We start from the raw sequence: 24,478 nt of genomic DNA, 5'->3' as shown, positions 1-24,478 counted from the left end.
CCTTTGAATTTATCTCCCTGCAGTCCTGCCTGCTGAAAGTCCTTTCTTGACCCTTTCCCCCAATTTTCTATTAATACAACAGTCATTGTGGTCCTGTGAAAACAGGATTGAGCACCTGCTACCTCCCCTCTTAGAACCCTTTACGAGGTCACCTTTGAAGAGCCAACAAAGTCTTGAGAGAATGTCCCACCTACTGGATTCCTACTTGGCTGATCCAAATCTTCGTTTAAATCTTATCTTTTTAATGACACATACCTCAGCTTCTCTATTTAAAACTGATTTTAATGCTTTCAGTCTTTCTTTGTCTGCTTTTTTTGTTTGTTTGATTTTGGTTTTTCGAGACAGGGTTTCTCTGTGTAGTGTTGGTTCCTGTCCTGGATCTCTGTAGACCAGGTTGGCCTCAAACTCACAGAGATCCACCTGCTGCTGCCTCCTAAGTGCTGGGATCAAAGGCGTGCGCTACCGCTGCCTGGCTCTTTGTCTGCTTTTTAAAGTTTTTTTCCCAGTACATTATATAATGGTTTATTTATTTATATATTTACTAATTTTTTTGCTAGTACTCCCCTACTGGACTGAACACTCTGCCAGGCAGGAGTCCTATTAGTCCTGCTAGTCCATTTTCTTCTCTGAGACTATGACAGTGACTGGCACTTAATGAATAGTTGTTAAATGAATGGCTGAGCATGAATCAGAGATAAGTGTTAGAAGTTTGGAGGATGCCTGCCCTGCATGATAGAAGGGATTTTTTCCCCCACTATGTCCCCCCCCCCCCCAACCTGGTCTTTCAAGACAGGGTTTCTCTGTGTAGTTTTGGTGCCTGTCCTGTAGCTTGCTCTGTAGACCAGGCTGGTCTCGAACTCTCAGAGATCCGCCTGTCTCTGCCTCCCGAGTGCTGGGATTAAAGGCGTGTGCCACCACCACCCGGCTCTTTTTTGTTTTTGTTTTTAAGTTATTTTTATTTTTTATGTATATGAGCGTTTTTGCCTGCATGTGTGTCTTTGTAGTACATGTGTGCTTGGTTCCTGTGAAGGTCAGAAGAGGGTGTCAGAACCCCTGAAGCTGGAGTTACCAAAGGTTGTACGCTGCCCTGTAGGTCCGGGGAATCAAACTCAGGTTCTCTCATTTTTAGCCAGGCGGTGGTGGCGCACGCCTTTAATCTCAGCACCCAGAGGCAGAGGGAGGCGGATCTTGGTGTGTTCGAGGCCAGCCTGGTCTACAGAGTGAGATCCAAGACAGGCTCCAAAACTACACAGAGAAACCCTGTCTCAAAAAAACCAAAACAAAAAAAAATTATTTTTAATTGTGTGTGTGGTGGGCATGACCTAGGTCAGAGGACTTTCAGGAGTCAGTTCTCTCCTTCCACTGTGGGTTCCAGGGATCAAACTCAGGTAGTCAGTCTTATAGCCAGTGCTGTTACCCACTGAACCATTTCACCAGCCCACCACTATATTTCTAACCTCTGTTTTCCCTTTCTTCAGGCATAGCAGAGGAGGAATGATTGTGAATAGCCTCTCCCTGTGCTACCACAATAAACTCATCTTAGCCCCTATGGTTCGGGTGGGGACTCTACCAATGCGACTCCTAGCCCTGGATTATGGAGCAGACATTGTTTACTGTGAGGTAAGGTATTCCTGGTTTTCTGGGAGTCTTAGGGGAGGGGGAACAGCTTCCATCTTTGGGTATGGCAGTGTTTGGGAGAGGGGGAGGCAGAATGGGACCTCCACTCATGGTCTCACTAAAATCCGGAGAGATCAACACACATGACACTGATGAGTTCTGTTGGTCCAGAGGCCCTCAGCAACATAGGCGGCAGACAGCTGTGGGCCAGATGGGTAGATGGGCATCCTGTCATGTCACTGCCCAGGTTCCCATTCAGTACACCAGTGAACTACTGACATTTGGAAGGAGAGAAAGAGAACCAGATTCAGGGTAAGGACGTTGGATGAGGTTGGTGTAGGTGGCTATAGGATTTTTTGATGATAGGTCAGTAAATATATCCATTGGCTGCTCCAGAGATTACTAGGGCTTCAGACCCAGGTTCAGAAAGATCTGATAGGAAAATGGAATTACAAGAGTAAGCTGATACTGGGTAGTGAGGGGGTGTTCTCAGTTGAACACTTATCAGAATTTTCTGAAGAGCTATCAGAACGTGACTGTCAAAATGTGTGGTAGAAGAGACTTCACACCTCGTATCAACCAAGAGGCAGAGAAAATGAACCAGGCATTCATACCCCTTAGACATACTTCCTTCAATTAGGCCAAATCTCTTAAGTTTCTATCATCTCCCAATAATATCATTAGATTAACTTGTTGATAATGTCAAAAGCCCCACTTCTGGAAATGTTGCATTAGGGACCAATCTTTTAACAAATAAGTTTTTTCTTTCTTTTCTTTTTTTTTTTTTTTTTTTTTTTGAGTTAGCATCTTACTATATAGTCCAGCCTAGCCCTACAGTCTATTCTGTTAGGCCTCAGTTTCCCAAGTGCTGAGAGGTAACATGCTTAGATCTAGCTACATAAGACCCATCTCAAAACAAATACAAAACCCAAACCAAAAAACTGTAAGCAATCAGATAGCTGATAAGCCAGATAAATAAGTGAACTTTGTGAAGAAAACCAGAAGGTATTGGATAAGAGAAAGAGGCCACTGGGAACAGCTGTAGGATATTAGAGGGCTCAGGGCTTGAGGAGTGAATAGCCAGCCAGGAAACAGAAATCGGACTTGTGACCACTCTGTCAGGTATTTAAGGTTAAGGGTAGGGAGAGGATAGGCAGGTATAGGTAGCTTGAGGTTTAAAAGAAGGTGACGAAAGTGACTTATAAATGACTTGCATGTTTATAGAATAAGAGGAAGGAACGCATTTGGTACAAGGTGGGACAGGCAAGGTCAGGATTTTGTTTTTGATGCTGGAGATGGAATCAAGGACTTTGCAGGTCTTAGACAAGTATTCTACCATGAATCTCAGCCTAGTTTAAAATCTTCTTTTAACAAAATGTTTGTGTGGGGAGGAGCTAGAGTTGCATTCGAAGGTCAAAGGACAACTCTGGGAGGTGGTTCTCTAAGTCCCCCTTGGGTTCTACAGATGAAACTTAGGTCATCAGGTTTGTGCAGGGAGGTCTTTTATTTGCTGAGCCACCTTCCTGGCTCCAGGATTTTTTTTTTTTTTTTTTTTTTTTTTTTTTTTTTTTTGACAGAATCTTACCTTTGTAACCCAGGCTGTCCACAGTTTCCAGGGTGCTGGGACTATAGGCATGTGCCGCCATATCCAGCTGCCAGCTGTTGTTCACATTTCTAGAGAGATGTGAACAAACATATACTCATCCCAGATAGGGTAACAGTAACAGAGCAAAGTACAGATACCACCAAAGTCCAACTTGCTGAGCAAATGAGTTTATTTTATTTTATTTTTTTGAGATTATAATGATCCAAATGAGTTTTATTAGAGTTACTTGAGGAGTTACATACAGGAGCAGACATGACTCACAGGCACTGTATTACCAAAGCTCACCCCAGCATGGGTGGTGACTCACAAAGACTGGGAATGTAGAGTGCATTGCACAACTTTCAGGCAGCTAGACAGGTTGGAGAAATGTTTCTTATAGGCAGCTCAGTTGGTTTGAGCCTCTTCTAGATAGCTCAGCCAGCCCCTGTCCTTCTAGGTGGTTTAGCTAGCTAATCTGAGCGAGACAGTAATTTTTAGAAGTCCTAACTACTTATATATGCTTGGTGGGAGGAGCCTGGTATCTGATCAGTTTTAGTAACTTCCTGAAGCCTTTGAGTTGTTTACTTCCTGAGCCTAAGGTGCTCTCCTTCAGGAAGGAATGTTTCTCATCCTATGTCTTTGAGAGACTCCCTCCAGCATAGAAGGCAAAAGGATGGAAGATTTCACCTCTCTTTAGAATATCCAGTGTTAGCCAGGCCTGGTGGCACATGACTTTAATCCCAGCACTTGGGAGCCAAAGGCAGGCTGAGCTCTGTGAGTTCAAGGCCAGCCTGGGCTACAGAGTGAGTTTCAGGACAGGCAGAGCTACACAGAGAAACCCTGTCTGGAAAGAAAAACTAAACAAAACAGTTCATCTAGTGTGGTTAGCTAGCTTTCCTCCAGGAGGAAAGGTTTTATCTTTGAGGAAATCGCTTCACAACACCAGCCTAAGCTTCTTGGCAGAGTGGCAGGACATGCCCCTCTCTGAGGTGACAGGCAAAGAAGGAAGAGGTAATGGAAGGAATTCAGCTGAGAGGTCCCTATAGGCTTATAGGAAGGTTAGGAAGCCACTCATCTGTTGGAAATGAGGAAGCGGGGAATGAAATGATCCGTGTGGTATAGTTATTGACCACCATGCTGATTAAGCCCATTATAGTTTTGAGTCCTTTTATTTATGGCCAGACCAAGAGTGGGCCAGACCATGTGCCTCTGAAAGGTCTCTTGATGCCCAAGATCGGGTGTAAGGGTTTTTTCCAGCACAAGGGTATCTTGGCAGCCAGGGGCCAAGAAATACCACAAAGTTACCCTGTGCAGCAAACCTCACATAAGAGCTATATTGGGAACAAACACAGAGGAGTGTGCCTTTGAATGGGAAGAGAGAGAGCAGAGGGCTGGGCAAAGGGGAGGGCTTTTATAAGGCATGGAGCCTGTGCAGTGAGAAGGGTGTTCTTCCTTTGTCTCTCCCTACATCAGAGGTGTAGAGTTTTCAAAGACAAAACCATGATTATGGGAGGTAGTACCTTAGTGAGGGATTTAGAGTGGCCTAGTAACATCTGCTTGCTTTTTTTGGGTTTGTTTGTTTGTTTGTTTTGAGACACAGTTTCTCTGTATAACCCTGGCTGTCCTGGATCTCGCTCTGTAGACCAGGCTGGTCTCAGACTTACAGAGATCCGCCAGCCTCTGCTTCCCGAGTGCTGGGATTAAAGATGTGTACCACCACTACCACCACCACCACCACCACTTGACAACATGTGTTTTCTTTGCAAGGCTCAGCAGTATCTTCTAGACACTGCATAAGTCTGGCCATAGTCAAGGTCGCAGACAGTCCCAGAAGCACTGCCAAGGCAAAGGTAACTGTTAGGGATGGTGGAGTATGGAAGGCTGAGAAGGGACCAGGCAGAAACAAAATAAAGTTGGGATGGGATGGCATTACTAGTCATTTCAACAGGAACTTATGGAAGGTGATGCTTTCATCCTGTTCCTGTGGAGATGAGGGTGTAGTTTGACTAGCAGCTGGATAGCTTGCTCATAGCCTTATGGAACAGAAAGCTGAGAAGCCTGCTAGGAAGTGTGACTATGGTTGGGGATAGTCGTGCTGGTACTTAGAATAGCATAGGGCCAGGGGTTTCCAAGATGATGGCAAGGTGAAGTGGGAGGTAGGGAGGAAGAAAGGGAGGTTCACCAATGAGATCTTTCTTTCTCTTTGTTTTTTCAAGACAAAGTCTTATTGTAATTCAGGCTGTCCCCAAACTATCTACATATCTAAGGCTAGCCTTGAAGTCTAGATTTTCCTGACTCTAGCTCCCAAGTACTGTGAGTTCTGGGATTGCAGATATGTGCCACCATGGGCTGGCTGTTCCAAGAATTTAATGCAGAGGACAGAAAGCATGTTTCTGAATTGAGGCGCACAGAGGCTCATGTCCTTATTCCTAAGTGTTTGTGGTGAAATGTGATAGGAATTGTTAGTAAGCAGGTCCATAAGCTTTCCCAATGTTAGAACACACCTCGGCAGGGAGGAAGCTGTTTCCTGGGGTCAGGTATTGGGACACCAGACATGAATCATCTGCCTCCTCACAACCCTGGGGTGCTCAGCTGTGTGTTATCATAGTTTTTCTTGGCTGGCACTCACCTTTACCCTCCAGAAAAGTTTCTTTGGTTTGGAAGGGAAATAGGAAAAGGAAGAATAAAGAATCACTGACTTCTCAGAGCCTGAGGCCTGGGGGACAAGAAATCCCAAGGAACAGACAACTGTTAACTTTTTTTTTTGAGACAGGGTCTAACTATATAGCCTTGGCTTTTCTAGAACTCACTATGTAATTCAGACTGGCCCCACACTCCCAGAGATCCACCTGCTTCTGTTTTCCTGAGTGTAGGAATTAAAGGCGAGCACCACCATGTCCAGCAGACAACCGTTGACTTTTCCTTGCTTATGGTGAATCCCACATGCTTCTGCAGGACAACAGAGGGACATGTTAGCTCTTCACCAGTGTAGTCCCTTGTTGCTGAGCAGGTTCGGTGGATGATAGATTCTAGGCGAAGCCCCCAGCCTGCCTGCTGTTCTACTCCATCTCTGTCCAGCTGTGCCCTCCCAGGGTCAGGGTGAATGGTGTCCCTCTCCGTTGTACTTGCATTTTACATTCTGTCTTCATCGATAAATGTTTGTCTACTCCATGTCCTATCTCTTCCTAAGTCTGTGCCTGTAGTAAGAAAGACTTGATCCCTGGAGTGCTGGCTGGCACCTTGTTCCTGCCATACCCATCTTGTTAATTTCATGTACTGGAACAGGTGGTGGTAAGGGCCTCAGCTCTTTAGAATCATCAGCTCGTGAGTGCTGGGATTAAAGGAATCTTTTAGTCTCAGAGGAAACTCCTACACAGTAATGTCTGTGCAAGCTGTGGGTACCTGGTACCCCAGGAGGCCAGAAGAGGGCATATGATCCCTGAATCTGAGTTAGGAGTGGTTGTGAGCTGCCATGGGAGGCACTGGAAATGAAACCTGGGACTTTTTCAAGAACAGCAAGTGCTCTGAACCACTAAGCCATCTCTCCATCACCATCGTGACCATTTTTAGTATATAGTTCAGTAGTGTGAGGTATATCTGTGTTATGAAACAGACCTCATCTTGCAAAACTGAAATTACATAAGAGCAACTCCCCTCTTACCTTCCTCTCTAGCCTCTGATTACCACCATTCTGTTTTCTGTTTCTCCAAGGGACTCAGATAAGCGGAACCATACAGTATTTATCATTGTGTAACTAGTTTATTTTACCTAGCATAATGTCTTTTTTTTTTTTTTCTAAAAAAAAAAGTCATTTTAATTTATGTGGGTATGTGCATGTAAGTGCAGTATTTGTGGAGATCACAGGAGAGTATCAGGTCTCCTGGAACTGGAGTTACAAGCAGTTGTGAGCCACCTGATGTGGGTGCTGGGGACGGAACTCTAGTCCTCTGTAAGAGCAGCAGGTGCTCTTAATGTTGAGCCATCTCTCCAGGCTCTAGCATAATGTTTTTAAGATTTATCTAAGTGGTGGTGCACGCCTTTAATCCCAGCACTCTGGAGGCAGAGGCAGGCAGATCTCTGTGAGTTTGAGGCCAGCCTGGGCTACAGAGTGAGTTCCAGGACAGGCTCCAAAGCTATACAGAGAAACCCTGTCTCGAAAAACAACAACAACAACAAAAACCACCAAAACCAAAACAACAACCACAAAAAAAGATTTATCTAGGCCGTATGTGGTAATACATGTCTTTAATCCTAACCCGGAGGCAAACGCATGTCTGAGTTCCAGGCCAACCTTGAGCTACGTAGCAACACCCTGTCTAAAACTCAAAAGAAAACAATACAAAAATAAAACCAAATTTACCTAGCTAATGAGATGGCTCACTGGATAAAGACTTTTGCTGCCAAGCCTGATGACCTGAGTTCAATCCTTTGAACATACATGGTGGAAAGAGAGAAACTACTCTCAAGAAGTTTCCTGTCCTCTATGTGTGTGAATGACATGGCATTCACATGTGCATGTACACACACACACACACACACACACACACACACACACACACACACCCCTCCCTCCCTTAATTTTTTTTTAAGTTTATTCCAGGCTGACCACAAACTCACTATGTAGCCAAAGATGACCTTGAACTTCTGAGTCTCTTGCTTTTGCCTTCTAAGTGCTGGTATTACAAGTGTGCAACCCACTTCTATTTTTATGCAGTTTTGGGGGTGAGACTCAGGGCTTTGTGCATAGTAGGCAAGCACTCTACCATCTCCAGCTCGTTTCTGCCTTTCTGTTTTGTTTTGTTTGAGACAGGGTGTTACTGTTTAGTCCTGGCTGACCTCGAACTCACAGAGATCTGCCTGCTTCTGTATCCTGGGAATTACAGTCATGAGCCATTGTACTCAACATTCTAGGCAGGTCTTGAACTTATGACTCTCCTGCCTTTACTTTCCAAATGCTAGGCTTACAGGCAGACACTACCATGCCCTGCTTACTTTTGTTTTTGTTACTTTGGTCGTACTAGGGAACAAATTCAAAGCTACACCATTGAGCTACATTGCCAGCTCTTTGAAAACTTTTTTGAGTGTTAATGTGGTACAATTGGTTAGCTTGTTCAACTGTTTAAAAATTTGTTTTGGGAATGAAGAGATGGCTCAGTGGTGAAGAGCACTTGCTGCTCTTGCAAGAGGATCCTGGTTTGGTTCCCAGCACTGACAAACCATGCCGTAGCCATATGTAACTCCAATTCTAGAGTATCCAATGCCCACTTCTGACCTCTGTGGGCACGAGGCATTCACATGGTATATATACACATGCAAGCCAAACATTCATACACATAAAATAAAAATAAATACTTTTTTCAAATATATACTTTTATATTTGAGGTATGAGCTCACTACGGAGACTAGACTGCCCTTAAACATCTGACTTCTACCTCTGTGCCTCACGTAGTTGAAATCACAGACATGGGACATAGAATCATAACCATATGTCCAAATTTGACTGTGGTTCATTTGTTCAGGACTGGACAGTAGATGTTTGATGATTTGAATGTTGTATTGAAAGAGCAGACACAGAAATACATAGAACATATGTTTACCTACATGTTGGTTTTGTTGAGAGAAGCCACATGGATGCCATCAGGACCTTTTGATCATCCCCTTGACACTCCTGTGCATGTAATGGTGTCTACCAGGCTGGGGTTGTGGTTTTCTGAGGCTCATAAGAGGTCAGTATGGGGATGAATATCTTGGATGGTAGTCTTTTACTTTCTTTTGGATGCCCAGAGTCCATGGCCATGAGCTTCAGACTCATCTTCCACATCTGCTGAAATAATCACTGAACAAAGCATTACGGTCTTGTATCCAGCCAAGAATTACCCACCAGTAGACATCTCATTTTCTCCATTTATAATGGTGATTTTGAAGAAATCTCTTTTTCCTTTCTGTCCTGAATCTGCTGGAATATCTTACCCTGGTCGGAGGCTCAACTCTTTGTTTACATAAATACAGTAAGCTGAGTAGATTTTTCTTTCCTGTGTCTGTCTCACATCTTCCTCTTGGGCTTTTATTCTCTTAGCTCCCCCACCCCCCCAGCTGAGGACCAAACCCAGGGTCTTGCACTTGCTAGGCAAGCGCTCTACCACTGAGCTAAATCCCCAACCCAGGGCTTTTATTCTCTGTTTCTCAGTTTGTCCTTGGCTGTTCCCTAGGAGCCCTTCACTGTCTGCCCCTTGACTAGTAATTGCTGTGGGAGGTTTCTCTGAAGTGGTGGAGCTTGAACTGAGACTAGTCTCTAAGAACAGTGTCTCAGTGTCTGTATCCTGGACGGTTCTCTTCTTTCTAGCACTCTGAGTGGCTCATCCTTTGTTAGCTCCAAATGTCTCCAGGGTCTTGGAGACAACAGCAGATTCACGGTAGCTCACTCAGGGCCTTGCTTGCCATGCTTAGTTGTAGGAAACAGGACTTAGTGTGTCCCCAGAGCTGTGGTTTGTTGTCAGTATTGTGGTTATTGGCTAAATGGTGGTCATCAGGAATATAATAAAGATCTGCCTTCTGTGTGGAGGCCTGGTGTCCAGGATTGATGAATGTCTTCTGATTCCTCTGCAGGAGCTGATTGACCTTAAGATGCTTCAGTGCAGGAGAGTTGTAAATGGTAAGTGTAGCCTTGGCCTCCAGATTCTGTGTGTGCCCAGGTGGCTCAAGCAGAGCTGTCAGTGCCTTTGCCCAGGACCCTTCCTTGTTGTATTATGTAATTGCATAGATCACCTGCTCCCTCAAGAGCAGTCACTGCTCTTCAGAGCATATTGCTGACTAGACTGCCCTTAAACATCTGACTTCTACCTCTGCCTCTCACGTAGTTGAAATCACAGACATGGGGCATAGAATCATAACCATGTACCCAAATTTGACTGTGAGGTTCAGAGGTGTAGCTTGTTGGTAGAGTGCTTGCCTAACATGTTTGAAAGCCTGCATTTGATCCTCAGATTCACAGAAATAAACAAATAAATCAGTTGTGAAACAGGCTATGAATGCCTTTCTCTTCGACTTGATAGCACCGAAATTTCCATATTTCATAGTGTAGGTAGTATCTTCAGGGCCCTGGAGTAAGGATAACTTTAGTACTGGGCCCAAATCAGACATCTAGTAGTTGAGCGACCTTGGGTAAATCTCATGTCTTGTCTCCATCGCAGTTTCTTAGTAGAGAAATGAAAATCATAAGCCTAGTTTTACTTCATTCATAGAGTTGGATTGTTGCTTCAAGGAGATGAAGTACCAGCAAGTACTTTGCACACATTAAGCTCTGTGGGATGGAAGTAGTTGTGATGCATTGTGAGTCCCTTCTGCTTTATTGATGGGCTTGATTATCTTTGGTTAGCATTGTAATCTTCAAGGGTCTAGAAATTTTGTTTGTTTTCTTGGGCTGTCCTTGAACTTGCTGGGTGGTGGAGGATGACTTTGAGCTCCTGATACTCCTGCCTCTACCTTTTAATTTCTAGGATTGCGGTTGTGTGTATTGTTTATTTTAAATTTATATTTTATTTTGTGTTTTGAAAATTTAGAGCTGGGTACAGTGGTGCATTCTTTTAATCCCAGCACTTGGGAGGCAGAGCAGGCTGATCTCTGTGAGTCCTAGGCAAGCCTGGTCAACATAGTGAGTTCCAGGCCAGCCAAAGCTGCATAGTTAGTGAAACCCCGTCTTAAAACAAACAAACTTCAGTATTACTGGGCCAGCGGTGGTAACGTATGCCTGTAACTTCATCACTTTGACAGAGGGATTGGGAATCTGAAGTCTGTTTTTGAGACCTTGTCCAAAATAAATTTTAGTATTATAGATCTGTATAACCTAGAAAACAAAAATGTTCCAGAATCCCATACCTAAAGTGGAAATCACAAAAGGAATAGTGTATGTTTTCCTACACATATAATAAGCATAGTGTTCATATATAAATGTGACTTGGTTGTCTGTCTTTCCCCCAGGGGATTCTGCCTCACATTCTGCTTTGCCACTTCTTTTTCTGCTAAGACGTTTTCTGTGTCAGAAACTATAGGTGACTATCAGAATGGGTGTTATCAGCTCTTTAGTGGGATTTTCCAGTATTTTGCTGTTATAATGCCGCAACACACCAGTTTTGTATGGTCTTAGACTTCTTACCATCCTTGGCTGTCACTTTCCCAACAAGTCATCCCTTTACCTTTTATAACTCCTGTGGGGTATTCACCAGAGAGGACTGCCCAGATATGGGTTTAAGCCAATAGAAAGTCTTTATTAGCTGGCTGTCAGCTACACTGGATGGGTGGGATCCCAGTGTAGCCCCGAGCCTTTCTCGGAGTTAGCTTTTAAGCACAAAAACCATGATCTAGGTTGACATACTTCAGTTAACAAGAACAAGTAGTCAGAAGCTGAACTAGAGAAGCCAGAAAGCGAGGTTAGTACATTTAGAGACTTTCCCAGAACTATGGGCTTTGATGGATTAGGCCTTTGTTTTAGTTTTGGCAGGTGGTGCTGTCCACATGCTGAGTATTTCAGCCTGAATGGCACTTCCTTTTCTTCTCTTTCTTTCTTTTTTGTCTTTGGAGACAGGGTTTCTTTGCATACCCCCAATGTCCTAGAACTAGCTCTGTAGACCAGGCTGACCTCGAACTCAGAGATCCTCCTGCCTCTGCCTCCCAAGTGCTGGAATTAAAGGCGTGCGCCACCACTGCCTCTGGGCCTGAGTGGCACTTTCATCATGGAGTCAGTTGTGCTAAGATTTGGGCCCTGTTACAATGACCGCCTATATATTCAGTACTGGGATGTTAATAATATATTCCATTTGTGAGTGTGCTTTACATGCTTAACAGACCTCCTGTATTCTTTTCTTTTTTTTTTCCAACATAATATTTTTATTGATTCTTTGGAAATTTCACATAATGCACTCCAATCTCACTCATTTCCCAGTCCTCCCAGGTCTACCCCCTCACCCTTGTGGACTCCCCCCACCCCCCAAAAAAAAAGCAAAAAGAAAAGCAACAGAAAAATTTAAAAAGCCAAGTCCAATATGTGTTGCTCATATACTCACTGGAGCATGGTCAAACTCCCAGTGGCCGGCCCCTTAAAGAGAACTGAATCCTTTTCTACCTGTACCCCCTCCAGAAGCCATAGGCTGTGGAGAGCTACACTTCACATGCTTAACACAATTTTTTGGTTTTTTTTTTGTTTTGTTTTTTGTTTTTGGTTTTTTGAGACAGGATTTCTCTGTAAATAGCTCTGGCTGTCCTGGAACTTGATTTGTAGATCAGGCAGCCCTTGAACTCACAGAGATCTACCTGCCTCTGCCTCCCGAGTGCTGGGATCAAAGGTGTGTGCCACCACTTCTGGCCCTTATCACAATTTAAGAGTTCTCTTCAATGGCTTCTTGTTTAGGCTGTTACTTTTTTTTTTTTTTTTTTTTTTGGTGTGTGTGGGGGTGCTATCCCAGAACCCTTCTATGTCCTCCTTTCTCAACTGTGAGTCTGCAGTCATCCATACGACTGCGAAAGTCGCCTCCTTGCCTTTTATAGTCAGAGGGAGCACAGATCATGGACTTCCACATGTTTCTGGCAACAGCCCATGCCACTGACATCGGTCAGCATGGTCTCTGGTGGCAGTACAGACCATGGGCGCCAACACAGCCCTCTGTTGCAGCATGGGTCACAGACATCATCATGGCCCTTGGCAGCAGCACAGGCCACAGATACCACTGTGGTCCCCCACTGGCAGTCCAGTCCATGAACATCAACATGGCTTCAGGTGTTGGCACAGACCACAGACATCTGCATGGCTTTTGGTGTTAACTATGGCTGTATACATCAGCACAACCCCCAGCTGCATCAGGACCATGGACCCCAGCATGGCCCTTGGCAGCAGCACAGACCAAAGACGTCGGCATGGCTCAGAGCCAGGGTGATTGTTTGGCTGGATGGTGTGTTCGGGGATTGAGTCTACAAAACACCAGACTGATGCACACCACCTTGGCGACCTTACTCGGTGACAATGAGTTCCCTACCCTGGACAGCCTTCTCCCACATCTGTCACTGATGTCGTTGTATCTCTAGTTCTGCCTCTTTTCACAACACACTGCTCTGTTCCACCATCTTTCCCACCTCTTTCCCACCTCTCTATCTTTTATTTGTTTGTCATAGTGATATTGGAAACTGCAGTGTGTCACATAGTATTTTTTTTGCCCAAACAGCTTTACATGGAAATATTCATTACAACAAGTCATTGGTCTGGTTCAAGGTTTCTGGTTTCTGACACACCATAAATACTGGAACCTCTCCAAGACTTGTCTCGGATATCCTGCTGTTGCCCAGAGTCAGGGTTATTTTGCAGCTAGGCAGGATGTCAGGGGCAGGTTCTGTGCGGGCTCCAGGCTGCTGCACACCTCTCAGCCCTCAATGTTGGCTTGCTGAGCTTAACCTTTGTGCTGTAGCATACAGGCAGAACCACTGCTCCATGCTCTCCATCTCTCAGCAGGGCAGGTAGCATGTTGGGGGCCAGCTGAGGGGCCGAGGACCAGCCCTACTCAGTAATAGCACCTGGTTCTGCAGGACCAGCTCCTAGGACCAGCCCTACTCAGTAATAGCACCTGGTTCTGCAGGACCAGCTCCTAGGACCAGCCCTATTCAGTAATAGCACCTGGTTCTGCAGGACCAGCTCCTCCTCGAGCTCCAACAGCTTGTAGACGGGGTAGATGTTGGAGTAGACTGATTCAAAACACTGAATCTGAGCCTGGATGGGTGTCTTCCTGGCAGTGCTGGATTCTTAAGATAGTCTTGTGTCATAGGCATATTCAGTTATCTGCCACATTTTATCTTTTTTATGTAATAGTCTTCTTTGAAAGGTAATAGTACTTACTAAAGAGTAAATGAAAAAATTTAAGAAGAGTAAATGAAACTCAAGACCCCATGTTTAACAAACAAAACAAAAAAGAATTAAGAATAGATGAGCCGGTATGGTGGTACACACCCTTATTCCCAGTTCTTTGGAGGCAGAGGCAGAAGTAGCTCTGTGAATTTGAGTCCAGTTGGTCTACATAGCCAGCCCCAGGACAGCCAGGGTTATAGGGACCTGTCTCAAAAAAAAAAAAAAAAAAAAAAAAAGGAGTAGATGAGATAAGATCAACTTATTTGTAGTTATGTTCAATGATGTTGCTGCTGAGAACACTAATTATGTAAGTACTGAGCCATCAGCCCTAAGGAGATACAAAATTAGATATTAGCACCAGGTTTAGGATTACACCTCTGTAATCCCAGGATTGGGAGGTGAAAGCAGAAAGATCAGGAGTTCAAGGCAAGTTTAAGGCCAGTGGTTGCACATGTCTTTAAGCCCAGCACTTCGGAGGCAAAGGCAAACAAATCTGAGTTTGAAAACAGCCTGGTCTACAGAATGAGTTCCAGGACAGCCAGGGGTGCGCAGAGAAACCCTGTTTTGAAAAACAAAACAAACAAACAAACAAACAAAAATCAAACCAAGGGGCTGTAACTCCTGTTCCAGGAGATCTGACACCCTCTTCTGGCCCCGGAGGGCACTGCATGCATATGGTACACAGACATATGCAGACAAAACACATACATATAAAATAAAAAATTATAAAAACAAAATCAAACAACACAAAACTAGATTCCTTTAAGCCTCTGGTCACATTTTCGTCACTTGATCAGTATAACCTTGTTTTACATGTGTTACTATTCAAAGTCATCCTATTTAATACATACCAAGGCATGTGTATGTACACATATATGTAATTCATGCCTGATTGGAGGTTATCTAGGGTTGAGGATACAGTTCAGTGGTAGAATATTTACCTAGCATGTGGGAGGTCACTGAGAAAGAATAACCCCAGCCTTTGGAAGGCAGAGGCAGGAAGATCAAGACTTCAAGGCTTGAGCTATATAGAAAAACCCTGTCTCACAAAAATCAATCAATCAATCAATAAATAAGTAAATAAAAACTAAAAAATTTAAAAAAAGAAAAGAGAAAAAAGAAAAACAACAGCAATAAAAATAGAAGAAAATTTTCAACACATGTATTTCATCCACTAAGCTCATCTCAACCTTTTTGTGATTAGAAACAGTATTAGAAGGGTAGACAAAGCCGGGTGGTAGTAGCACACACCTTAATCTCAGCACTCGGGAGGCAGAGGCAGGTGGATCTCTGTGAGTTCGAGGCCAGCCTGGTCTACAGAGTGAGTCCCAGAACAGCCAGGACTACACACAGAGAAACCTTGTCTCGAAAAACCAAAAAAAAAAAAAAAAAAAAAAAGGCTTAGTGGTTAAGAGCACTGGCTGTTCTTGCAGAGGACCCAGGTTCAATTTTCAGTACTATATGGCAGCTCACAGCCATCTGTAACTCCAGTCCCAGGGGAACCAATGCCCTCTCTGGCCTTTGAGGGCAGCAGGCACAGAAGTGGTAGATATACATGCAGGCAAGACACCCATACCCATAAAATAAAAATAAAAAAAAATTAAATTAAAAAGAAAGAAAAGTATTAGAAACACTACATAGCTCTTTAGCACTATGCTTGGAATCATTTTATTTATTTTATTTTATTTTGGTTTTTACAGACAAGGTTTCTCTGTAGCTCTGGCTTTCCTGAAACTCACTCTGTAGACCAGACTGGCCTCAAACTCAGAGATCTGCTTGGAGTCATTTTAAACAATGACAGTACCAATATTAAAAAAAAGCAAGAAACCACTAAATATTACTTAAAAATAATTTTTTTTGAGGCGGGGTCTCATGTAGCCTAGTCTGGCATTGAACTCATTGTGTAGTTGAAAATGAGTCTGAACTCCTGATCTTCCTGCCTCAGTCTTGCAAGTGGTAGGATTACCGGTGTGCACCACAAATGGTTGGTTCTGAGCGATACTACAGTATGAAAATAAACAAGAATATCCCCTTGTTTGACCTCAGCTGGGAAAGTGACTTGATTTTTTTGGTTTTTTTTGGCCACATTTTGTCTGCCTGTGAGTGATTAGAGATATTGAAAATACTGATTTGCGCCGGGCGGAGGTGGCGCACGACTTTGAGGCAGAGCCAGGCGGATCTCTGTGAGTTCGAGGCCAGCCTGGTCTACAAAGCGAGTTCCAGGAAAGGCGCAAAGCTACACAGAGAAACCCTGTCTCAAAAAACCAAAAAAAAAAAAAAAAAAAAAAAAAAAATACTGATTTGCAAGTCATAAATAAGTTGTAGTAAATAAGGGAGTAAAGAAGGTTGTCTGGGCACTGCATAATTAAGAAATGATAATTTTGCTGAACTTTACAGTGCTACTTTCTAGAGCAGCTTGGGCTCAAGTTTCATATATGTCCCTTTCTCCTAGCTAAAATGATAATAGCATGTTAAAAATTGCAGAATGTTAACTATAAACATGCCATTTATCAAATAATTGTAATCTGAGCTACCATCACTCTGAAAAGAGACTATCGTCAGCAACTCAAAAAACTTCTAAGTGCATATGTCTTTCCTTTAAAAATATATATCAAGCCAGGTATGGTGGCACATGGCTTTAATCCCAGTACTTTGGAGGCAGAGGCAGGCAGATGTACGTGAGTTTGAAGCCACCCTGGTCTACAAAGCAAGTTTCAGGACAGCCAAGGCTGTTACACAGAGAAACTCTGTCTCAAAAAAGACCAAAAACAAAACCATAAATAAATAAATAAATAAATAAATAAATAAATAAATAAATAAATAAATAAATAAGAAGGAAAGAAAAGGGACAGAAGAGAAACCCTGTCTCAAAAAAACAAAACCAAAACCAAAAATAAGTAAAGAAAAGGGAGATAGGAGAATATATATGTAGATCTACTTTCCCCCTTTCTAGTTCGTGGTTTTGCTGTGGCTTCCAAGGCTTAGGCTAAGTTGAACTTGCATCTTAATTAGGTGGTTTGTGTTTTCTTGCAGAGGTGCTCAGCACAGTGGACTTTGTTGCTCCTGATGACCGAGTAGTTTTCCGTACATGTGAAAGAGAACAGAACAGGGTGGTTTTCCAGATGGTAAGAGACACCTCCCACGCCAGTGTCTGGTATCCCGAGGGTCCCTATTTTCTAGAATTTCCTGCTTATGCCTGCCAGTGCTGAATGCCTGTGATACACTGTACAGTGGTGGCAGCCTATGTTTTTGGTTTCAATGTTTTTCAGAGATTCATTCATGATTAGGTACACTGTTGGAGACTGGAAATCAAGCTGTTGCAATCTGTTCTATGTCTCCAGTCTCAAACTTAGTTAATTATAGGAATTATCTGTTTGATATGACTTCTGTATTTATTTATTTTTAATCCTGAGGATTGATTATTCTGGCCAAATTATTTGTTTTTATATAGAATATATAAAAACTTAGGTTTTCTAAAGATCAGTTAAAATTTATGTTACAGATATAATATAGCTTTTCTCTTTGTTTTTTCTTTTTCATTTTTTTCTTTTCTTTTTTCCTGTTTTTTTTTTTTTTTTAATCTTTTCTTTTTTTTTGGATTTTCAAGACAGGGTTTCTCTGTGTAGCCCTGGCTGTCCTGGAACTCACTCTGTAGACCAGACTGGCCTTGAACTCAGAGATCCGCCTGCCTCTGCTTCCCAACTGCTGGGATTAAAGGCATGCATCACTACCACCTGGCTAGCTTTTCTCTCTTTCTTTAGTCATAGCTTGGTGTTTATTTAGGAATAGCTCCTGAATGACATTTAGATATTTTTTAAATTTAGTAACAATGGATAGACAAAATACATGGCAAAATATTAATTGTAGAATTTGAGTGATTGGTATCTGAATATGTGCTATAAATTCTTCCCCTTTTTTGGTATGTGGTGTGTGTGTGTGTGTGTGTGTGTGTGTGTGTGTGTGTGTGTCAGAAGCTGATGTTTGATATCTTCCATGATTGCTCTTCATTCTGTTGACTGAGGCAGGTCTTTTGCTGAACCCAGAGCTTGCAGATTTGGCTAGTCTAGCTAGGCAGCTTGCTCCAGGGATCCTCTGTTTCTGCCTTATAAGCACTGGTATTATAGACAGGCTGCCACTTCTGCCCACTTTTTTAAAATAAAATTTTATTACATTATTTATTATTTGTGTGTGTGTGTGTGTGTGTGTGTGTGTGTGTGTGTACGTGTGTGCCATAGTGCACATGTGGAGGGAGGTAAGGGGACAACTTGCAGGACTACCTTATGTGTCCCAGGGATTGATCTCAAGTTGACATTCTTGGCAGCAAATGCCTTTACCCTCGGTGCCGTCTTGCTGGTCCCTGCCTGGTTTTGATGTGGGTGCTAGTCATCTGAACTCTGACCTCATGCTTGCACAGCAAGCATTTATTTCCTGAGCCCCTCTCCAGCCCCTGTTTGAAAGTCACCATGGCATTAATAAGGTTGTCTAGTCCTTCTGAGTTCATCTATTTCCTTTGTTGGGGAGCAAGTCTAGTGTACTGGCCTGACCCTTTTTTTTTTTTTAGTTATTATTTTATTTTATGTATATGGATGTTTTGCCTGCACGTATGTCTGTGCACCCTGTGTATGCCTGATGCCTACAGAGGTCGTTAGATCCCCTGGAGCTGGAATTATAGACATGTAGGTGCTGGAAATTGAGTTGAGATCCTTGGGAAGAGCAACCAGTGCTGAGTCATCTCTCCAGCCCCGAGTGGGCCTGACTCTTATACTTCCTGGCATATGCATATGCATGCATGCATTTTTGTGTGTGTGTGAGATACCAATAGGTGTGTTTGTCTACATGTGTGCACTTGTGTCAAGACAGGTTGATGTAGTTTCTTGTGTTCCCAGGGGACTTCAGACGCAGAGAGAGCCCTTGCTGTGGCCAGGCTTGTGTAAGTTCTTCCCTCCTTGGGAATGCCTTGTCTCTTCTGTAAGCTATGAGACCTTAATATCACTAGCAACCCATCTTCTGCTTCCTAGCCCCTTACTTTCTGTTTTCAGGTGAAGGGAATTGGGTTTCTTTCCCTGTGCTATCTGAAGGCTGGCCTGGAACTCTTGTATACCCACTATGGTTATATCCTAGAGATCCTCTGTATTGAGCCCTCATTTTAGTGTTTATTCATGAGTTTCCCTTGCCAGGGATTCTTCTGAGATTCCTGAAGCTTTAACCCTCATGAAATGTAGATAAGATTTATTCCTTCCTGATTTAACAGTCAGGAGAACGCATGGTTGAAGTGATGGCTTTTGGAGTTAAAGCAGAGCTCAGTTGGAATTCTGGCTCTGCTCTTTGCTAACTGTGTGAATGTAGGTAAATTACCTATTATTATTGAGAACTTTGTTCTCTTATCTATCAAATGATATCTATCAACCTCTGGCATTATAGGAAACAACAAATGAAATAATGCATGTCATGTCTTTGCAACATGTGGTACATAATGAGTGCTTCACATTAGCTCTTGTGACTAATGACTGAGAGAGTAAGGAAGAACTCAGGCCATAACTGCTACATATCACAGACTATTATAAACCAGTGGATAATGTGGGGAGCTTTTCTATACACAGAATTGTTTGGAGTAGCCAGTTTTGCAGCTCAGCAAATGAAGCCAGCCTGTTACAACTACCACCAGCACCACCGCTTCCTCTTCCTCGTTTTCTCTCCTGTGTAGCCCAGGTTTGCCGCAAACTGATCTTCCTGCTTCCCCTTTCTGAGTGTTGGGATTACATATGTGTGCCACCATACCTGGCTCAGTTTAGTAACTTTTATAGAAGAGTGCTCTGGCAATGGCCTCTGCTCATACCACTTTTCTACATTGACAAATGGATTCCCGTATCCCAGTGAAACGATAGTCCTAGGATGGAGTTAAGACAGTATTTGAAATACCTGATACGACCTTCAGTGTAGTAAAGTCCTTTGCATACAGCTCTTTATAGATATGTATTCCTTATGTCTTCTGGGACTCTGCTCAGATGAGGCAGTTACAGTTTGGGGATGGACTCTTTTCTGATTTTCAGCTTTTGTTGTTGAGAATTAGTGTTTCACAGGCCCAGGAGGCCCAGGAGAATCAGGAGCACAGAACCCCTTTATCTTTCATCTATTTTCTTCCCTCAAGTAGAATATTTATTACCTTTTCTACTTCATGTTTTTCCAGAGAAAATGATGTAGCCGGTATTGATGTCAACATGGGCTGTCCAAAAGAATATTCTACGAAGGTAAATGATTTCTTTATATTCCTTATAACTGTGCAGATTAAAGAGACTAACTATACATGACAGCTAAGGTAGTACCTGGCTCTGGGCCAGCTGGATGAGGAAAATGCTCAAAGGGATGTTATTAGGCTAGGTATGATGGTACATACTTGTAATCTGAACTTGCAAAGGCTAAGGCTGGAGGATGATGAGTTGAAGGCTAGCCTAAGCTACAAGTTGACCTTGAACTTCTGAGTCAATAGTCTACCCCCAAGTGCTGGGATTATAGATGTTGCCACCAAATCCAGTTTTATGAGATGTAGGGATTTAACCCAGGTCTTCATGTGTGCTAAGCAAGAATTTTACCAACTGAGCTATATCTCCAGCTCTTTCACTTTATTTTTAATGAATTCAGACTTTTGCAGATCCTATGGGTCAGCAAGCTGCCTCATTGGGTAAAAGTGCTTGCTACACAGGCCTGATGATGTGAATTCAGTCTCTGAATTCTACTGTGCAAGGAGATAATCCTAAAAGTTGTCCTCTGACCTCTACACATGCACTGTGGCATGCATGTACCCCCTCCCCACACACCATACATACATACAGTAACAGTAAATAATATTAAATTGATAGTGATTCTCCCTCTAGGGCTAGAGAGATGGCTTAGCAGTTAAGAGTGCTTGCTGTTCTCCTAAAGGACCTGGCTTCAGTTCCCAGCACACAAGTCAAGCAGCTCATAACCACTTGTAACTCCAACTCTAACAGACATGATTTCTTCTGGGCTCTGAGGGCATGCCCACACATGTGGCATATATACACACAGATACATATGCACGCCTTTAATCCCAACACTCAGGAGGCAGAGCCAGGCAGATCTCTGTGAGTTCAAGGCCAGCCTGGTCTACAGAGCGAGATCCAGGATAGGCACCAAAACTACACAGAGAAACCCTGTCTCGAAAAACAAACAAACAAACAAACAAACAAACAAACAAAAAATCCCTTCTCTATTCCCCACCCATGATTTATTAAAATGACTCACAGCAGCTAGATAATGTGGTTTACAACTGCAATCTTTTTTTTTTTTTTTTAAAGATTTATTTATTTATTATGTATACAGTGTTCTGTTTGCATGTATCCCTGCAGGCCAGAAGAGGGAGCCAGATCTCATTACAGATGGTTGTGAGCCACCATGTGGGTGCTGGGAATTGAACTCAGGGCCTCTGGAAGAACAGGCCAGCTCTCTTAACCTCTGAGCCATCTCTCCAGCCCCCCCCTTTTTTTTTTGGATTATTTTCTTCTTTCTTTCTTTATTTTTTAATGCCGAATGCTGTTTATTGAAGGAGGGAGGAGGTCTTAAATACAGGCTTACAGCACAATGGGAGAACCCTGGAGGGCAGAAGTTCACTACAGATGTTTTACAATCTTGCATCTAAGCTGTACAACTGCAATCTTAGCACCCAGGCTGAGGCAGGAGGATTTCAATGAGTTCAAAGCCAGCTTGAACTCATCCAGGGTTATATAACATGATTCTGTGTCAATAAAACAAAACACAAAGTAATTCATAATATTGTCCAATACTTCAGAAATATAGATAGGTAGTTATGAAAAAAAGGCAGGAAAATTATTGGTAAATAAGTCTATCGTCAAGAAACAACCATTGGCAGGAGTGGTGGCTCACTAGGTAAGGATGCTTGTCACTAAGCCTGATGACCTGGGTTCAAACCCCAGGATGCACATGGAAGGGAGAACTGACTCCTACAAGTTGTCCTGTGATCTGCACACATGTACACACTTACACACACACACACACACACACAAAATCAATAAATGCTAAAAAGTTTAAAAGAGCGAGAGAACCATTGCTGTCATTGTTGGACTTTAAGTTGCTCTATGAGTTGGTGGTTTTCATTTGCTGGACTGTTTTGTTTTGACACAAGATATATCTATGAAGTACAAGCTAGCTTTGAACTCACCACTATGCAACTGAGGCTGGCCTCAAACTCTTGATCCTCCTGACTCAGCCTCCTGAGTATGTGTGCCATTATGCTCAGGTGGACTCCTTATTTACTATCTATACTCCACAGTAGATGGTGGGTTCAGTTTGTTATGACTCTGAGATCTCTATGGGGATGTGAAGTCCTAAAAAATAAAATTTTAGTGCCCATTTCTAGATTGATACGTGGTTTTGCAAAAAATGGTCGGAATGGTAGTTTTTCCGATTCATCCCATTGTGGTTCCTGATGGGGTCTGTGTTGTGCAGACAAGGCTGCCTTCCGCTGTGGTTAGGGAAATGCCAGTTTCCAGTGGACCTTGGCTACCTTATTGCTACACTGTGTTGCCTTACCGTGGTTGGTACCATTGTCCTTCAGTCGTAAGACCTTCTGTGTGCTTCTCCTTAGGGAGGGATGGGAGCTGCTCTGTTGTCAGACCCTGACAAGATTGAGAAGGTGAGTGACAGTGGGGTCCTCAAACATTCTGTGATTTAGATTACCTAAAATGTCATTCCTATTGCAAATTTACTGAAGTCTACCTAGATTCTCTATTTGGGTCCCAGAGGGGAAATTTTTAATTTATTTATTTTTATGCGTTATGGGTGTTTTGCCAGCATATATGTCTGCACCATGTACATGTAGTGCCTGAGAACATGATTGGATCCCCTGGAGATGGAGTTAACAGATGGGATCCTCTGCAATAGCATGATGCACTCTTTTGTTTTTTTAAATTATTTATTTATTTCATGTGCATTGGTGTTTTGCCTGCATGTACATCTGTGTGAGGGTGTTGGATCCACTGGTACTGGAGTTATTGACAGTTGTGAGCTGCATGTGGGTGCTGGGAATTGAACCTGGGTCTTCTGGAAGAGCAGCTAGTACTCTTAACCTCTGAGCCATCCCTCCAGCCCTGGCCTGAAAATTTTTACAAAGTAATTTGGACATGCAGCTAGATTTAGGAACCCTCAGTCTGCCTTCAGTGTTCTTGAGTTCTGTCACTGAAAGCCAGAGGGCCTGAGGACTCAGGTATGGCCTCCTCTCCGTTACCACTTTCTCTTCCAGGATTATCTGAGAGCAGAGGGCAAGTCACTGTGGGTAAGGGCATGCTCAAAAGTCTGTGTGTATGGATGGACAGGCCTCTCCTAGGGGGCTGGATGAGAGTGTCAGGGTGTCCCCTGCATGTGGCCCATATGGATAGAGTACACCACAGGCCACTTCCCATCCCCTGCTCCCCACCCCTTTTTTGAGATGGGGTCTTGCTGTATAATTGTGGCTGGCCTGGTACTCTCTATATAGCCTAGACTGGCCTTGAACTCTGAGCAGTCCTCCTGCCTCAGCCTCTTGAGTGCCCTTTGAGAGCAAACCAGGCCAGGATTATATAAGGCAAGCTGAAGTTAATCTCTCTTTGTTTTCCATCCTTTGGAGAGTTTACAAATGGGCTTAATGAGGACCAGGAGATAGGTTGGGCTGCCTGGGCACGTGTGGGTAACAACCTTGCCCTACTTTTCTTTCTTAATTTTGCAGCTCTCACCTTATTGCTCTACTGGCTCTTTTGACCTCCTTTTCATCCTCCATTTCCACTTCCCTGCCTGGGTTTTGAGCCTCATAGTACTTTCTACAGACTTGAGTGACTTTGCAGTCAGACTCAGCCAGTGAGAGCTGCCATGATGTGTGCTGGCTGTTACACCTCAATCCTCTATATCCATCATGCCAAGGGATCTCTGGGATGAATAGGAGTCACTGTATGCTAGGTATCTTCTCATTTTTTCATTGTTCAGCCTCAGATAATGTCCCTTTGATCTATTATACAATGCATCTTTGCTTATAAAGTAGTTTCCTTTCAATGTCCATTACAGTATTTCATTTGTTCTTTAAGTCTCTTGAAGTAGACGTGGCAGGCATTTGCACTTTCTCTCTCTCTGTCTGAGACAGTGTCTACTTGTGTTGTTCATGCTCGTCTCAGACTCCTGGGCTCAAATAATTCTGCAGTGTTAGCACTATGTATTAGTTACCTTTCTGTTGTTGCGATAAAATACCATGACCAACGCAACTTCAAGAAGGAAGGGTTGGCTGGGCAGTGGGGGCCCATGCCTTTAATTCCGGCGCTTGGGAGGCAGAGGCAAGGGAATCTCTGAGTTCAAGACTAGCCTGGACTTCAGAGTGAGTTCCAAGACAT

At 43.3% G+C, this 24,478-nt stretch overlaps 1 protein-coding gene across 3 annotated transcripts in view; it reads left to right on the top strand.

The window, feature by feature from the left end:
- Dus2 (dihydrouridine synthase 2) overlaps nucleotides 1-24,478 on the top strand; it is a 44,593-nt gene that overhangs the window by 2,075 nt on the left and 18,040 nt on the right. Inside the window, exons 2-7 of one of the 3 annotated variants that reach the window (XM_059264086.1) lie at nucleotides 1,479-1,620; nucleotides 9,809-9,854; nucleotides 17,121-17,212; nucleotides 18,974-19,017; nucleotides 20,275-20,335; nucleotides 22,711-22,758. In XM_059264086.1, the coding sequence (XP_059120069.1) occupies nucleotides 1,495-1,620; nucleotides 9,809-9,854; nucleotides 17,121-17,212; nucleotides 18,974-19,017; nucleotides 20,275-20,335; nucleotides 22,711-22,758 (417 nt within the window). In that variant the 5' untranslated portion in view covers nucleotides 1,479-1,494. Of the gene's footprint in view, nucleotides 1-1,478; nucleotides 1,621-9,808; nucleotides 9,855-17,120; nucleotides 17,213-18,973; nucleotides 19,018-20,274; nucleotides 20,336-22,710; nucleotides 22,759-24,478 lie in introns of those variants that run through there. The other 2 variants (XM_059264087.1, XM_059264088.1) reach the window with 2 other exon arrangements.

Source organism: Peromyscus eremicus, chromosome 5, assembly GCF_949786415.1.
Source record: "Peromyscus eremicus chromosome 5, PerEre_H2_v1, whole genome shotgun sequence".
In the NCBI taxonomy this organism is placed as follows: Eukaryota; Metazoa; Chordata; class Mammalia; order Rodentia; family Cricetidae; genus Peromyscus; species Peromyscus eremicus.
Note: the sequence above shows the minus strand (reverse complement) of the source record. Positions and strands in the feature narration are given on the sequence as shown.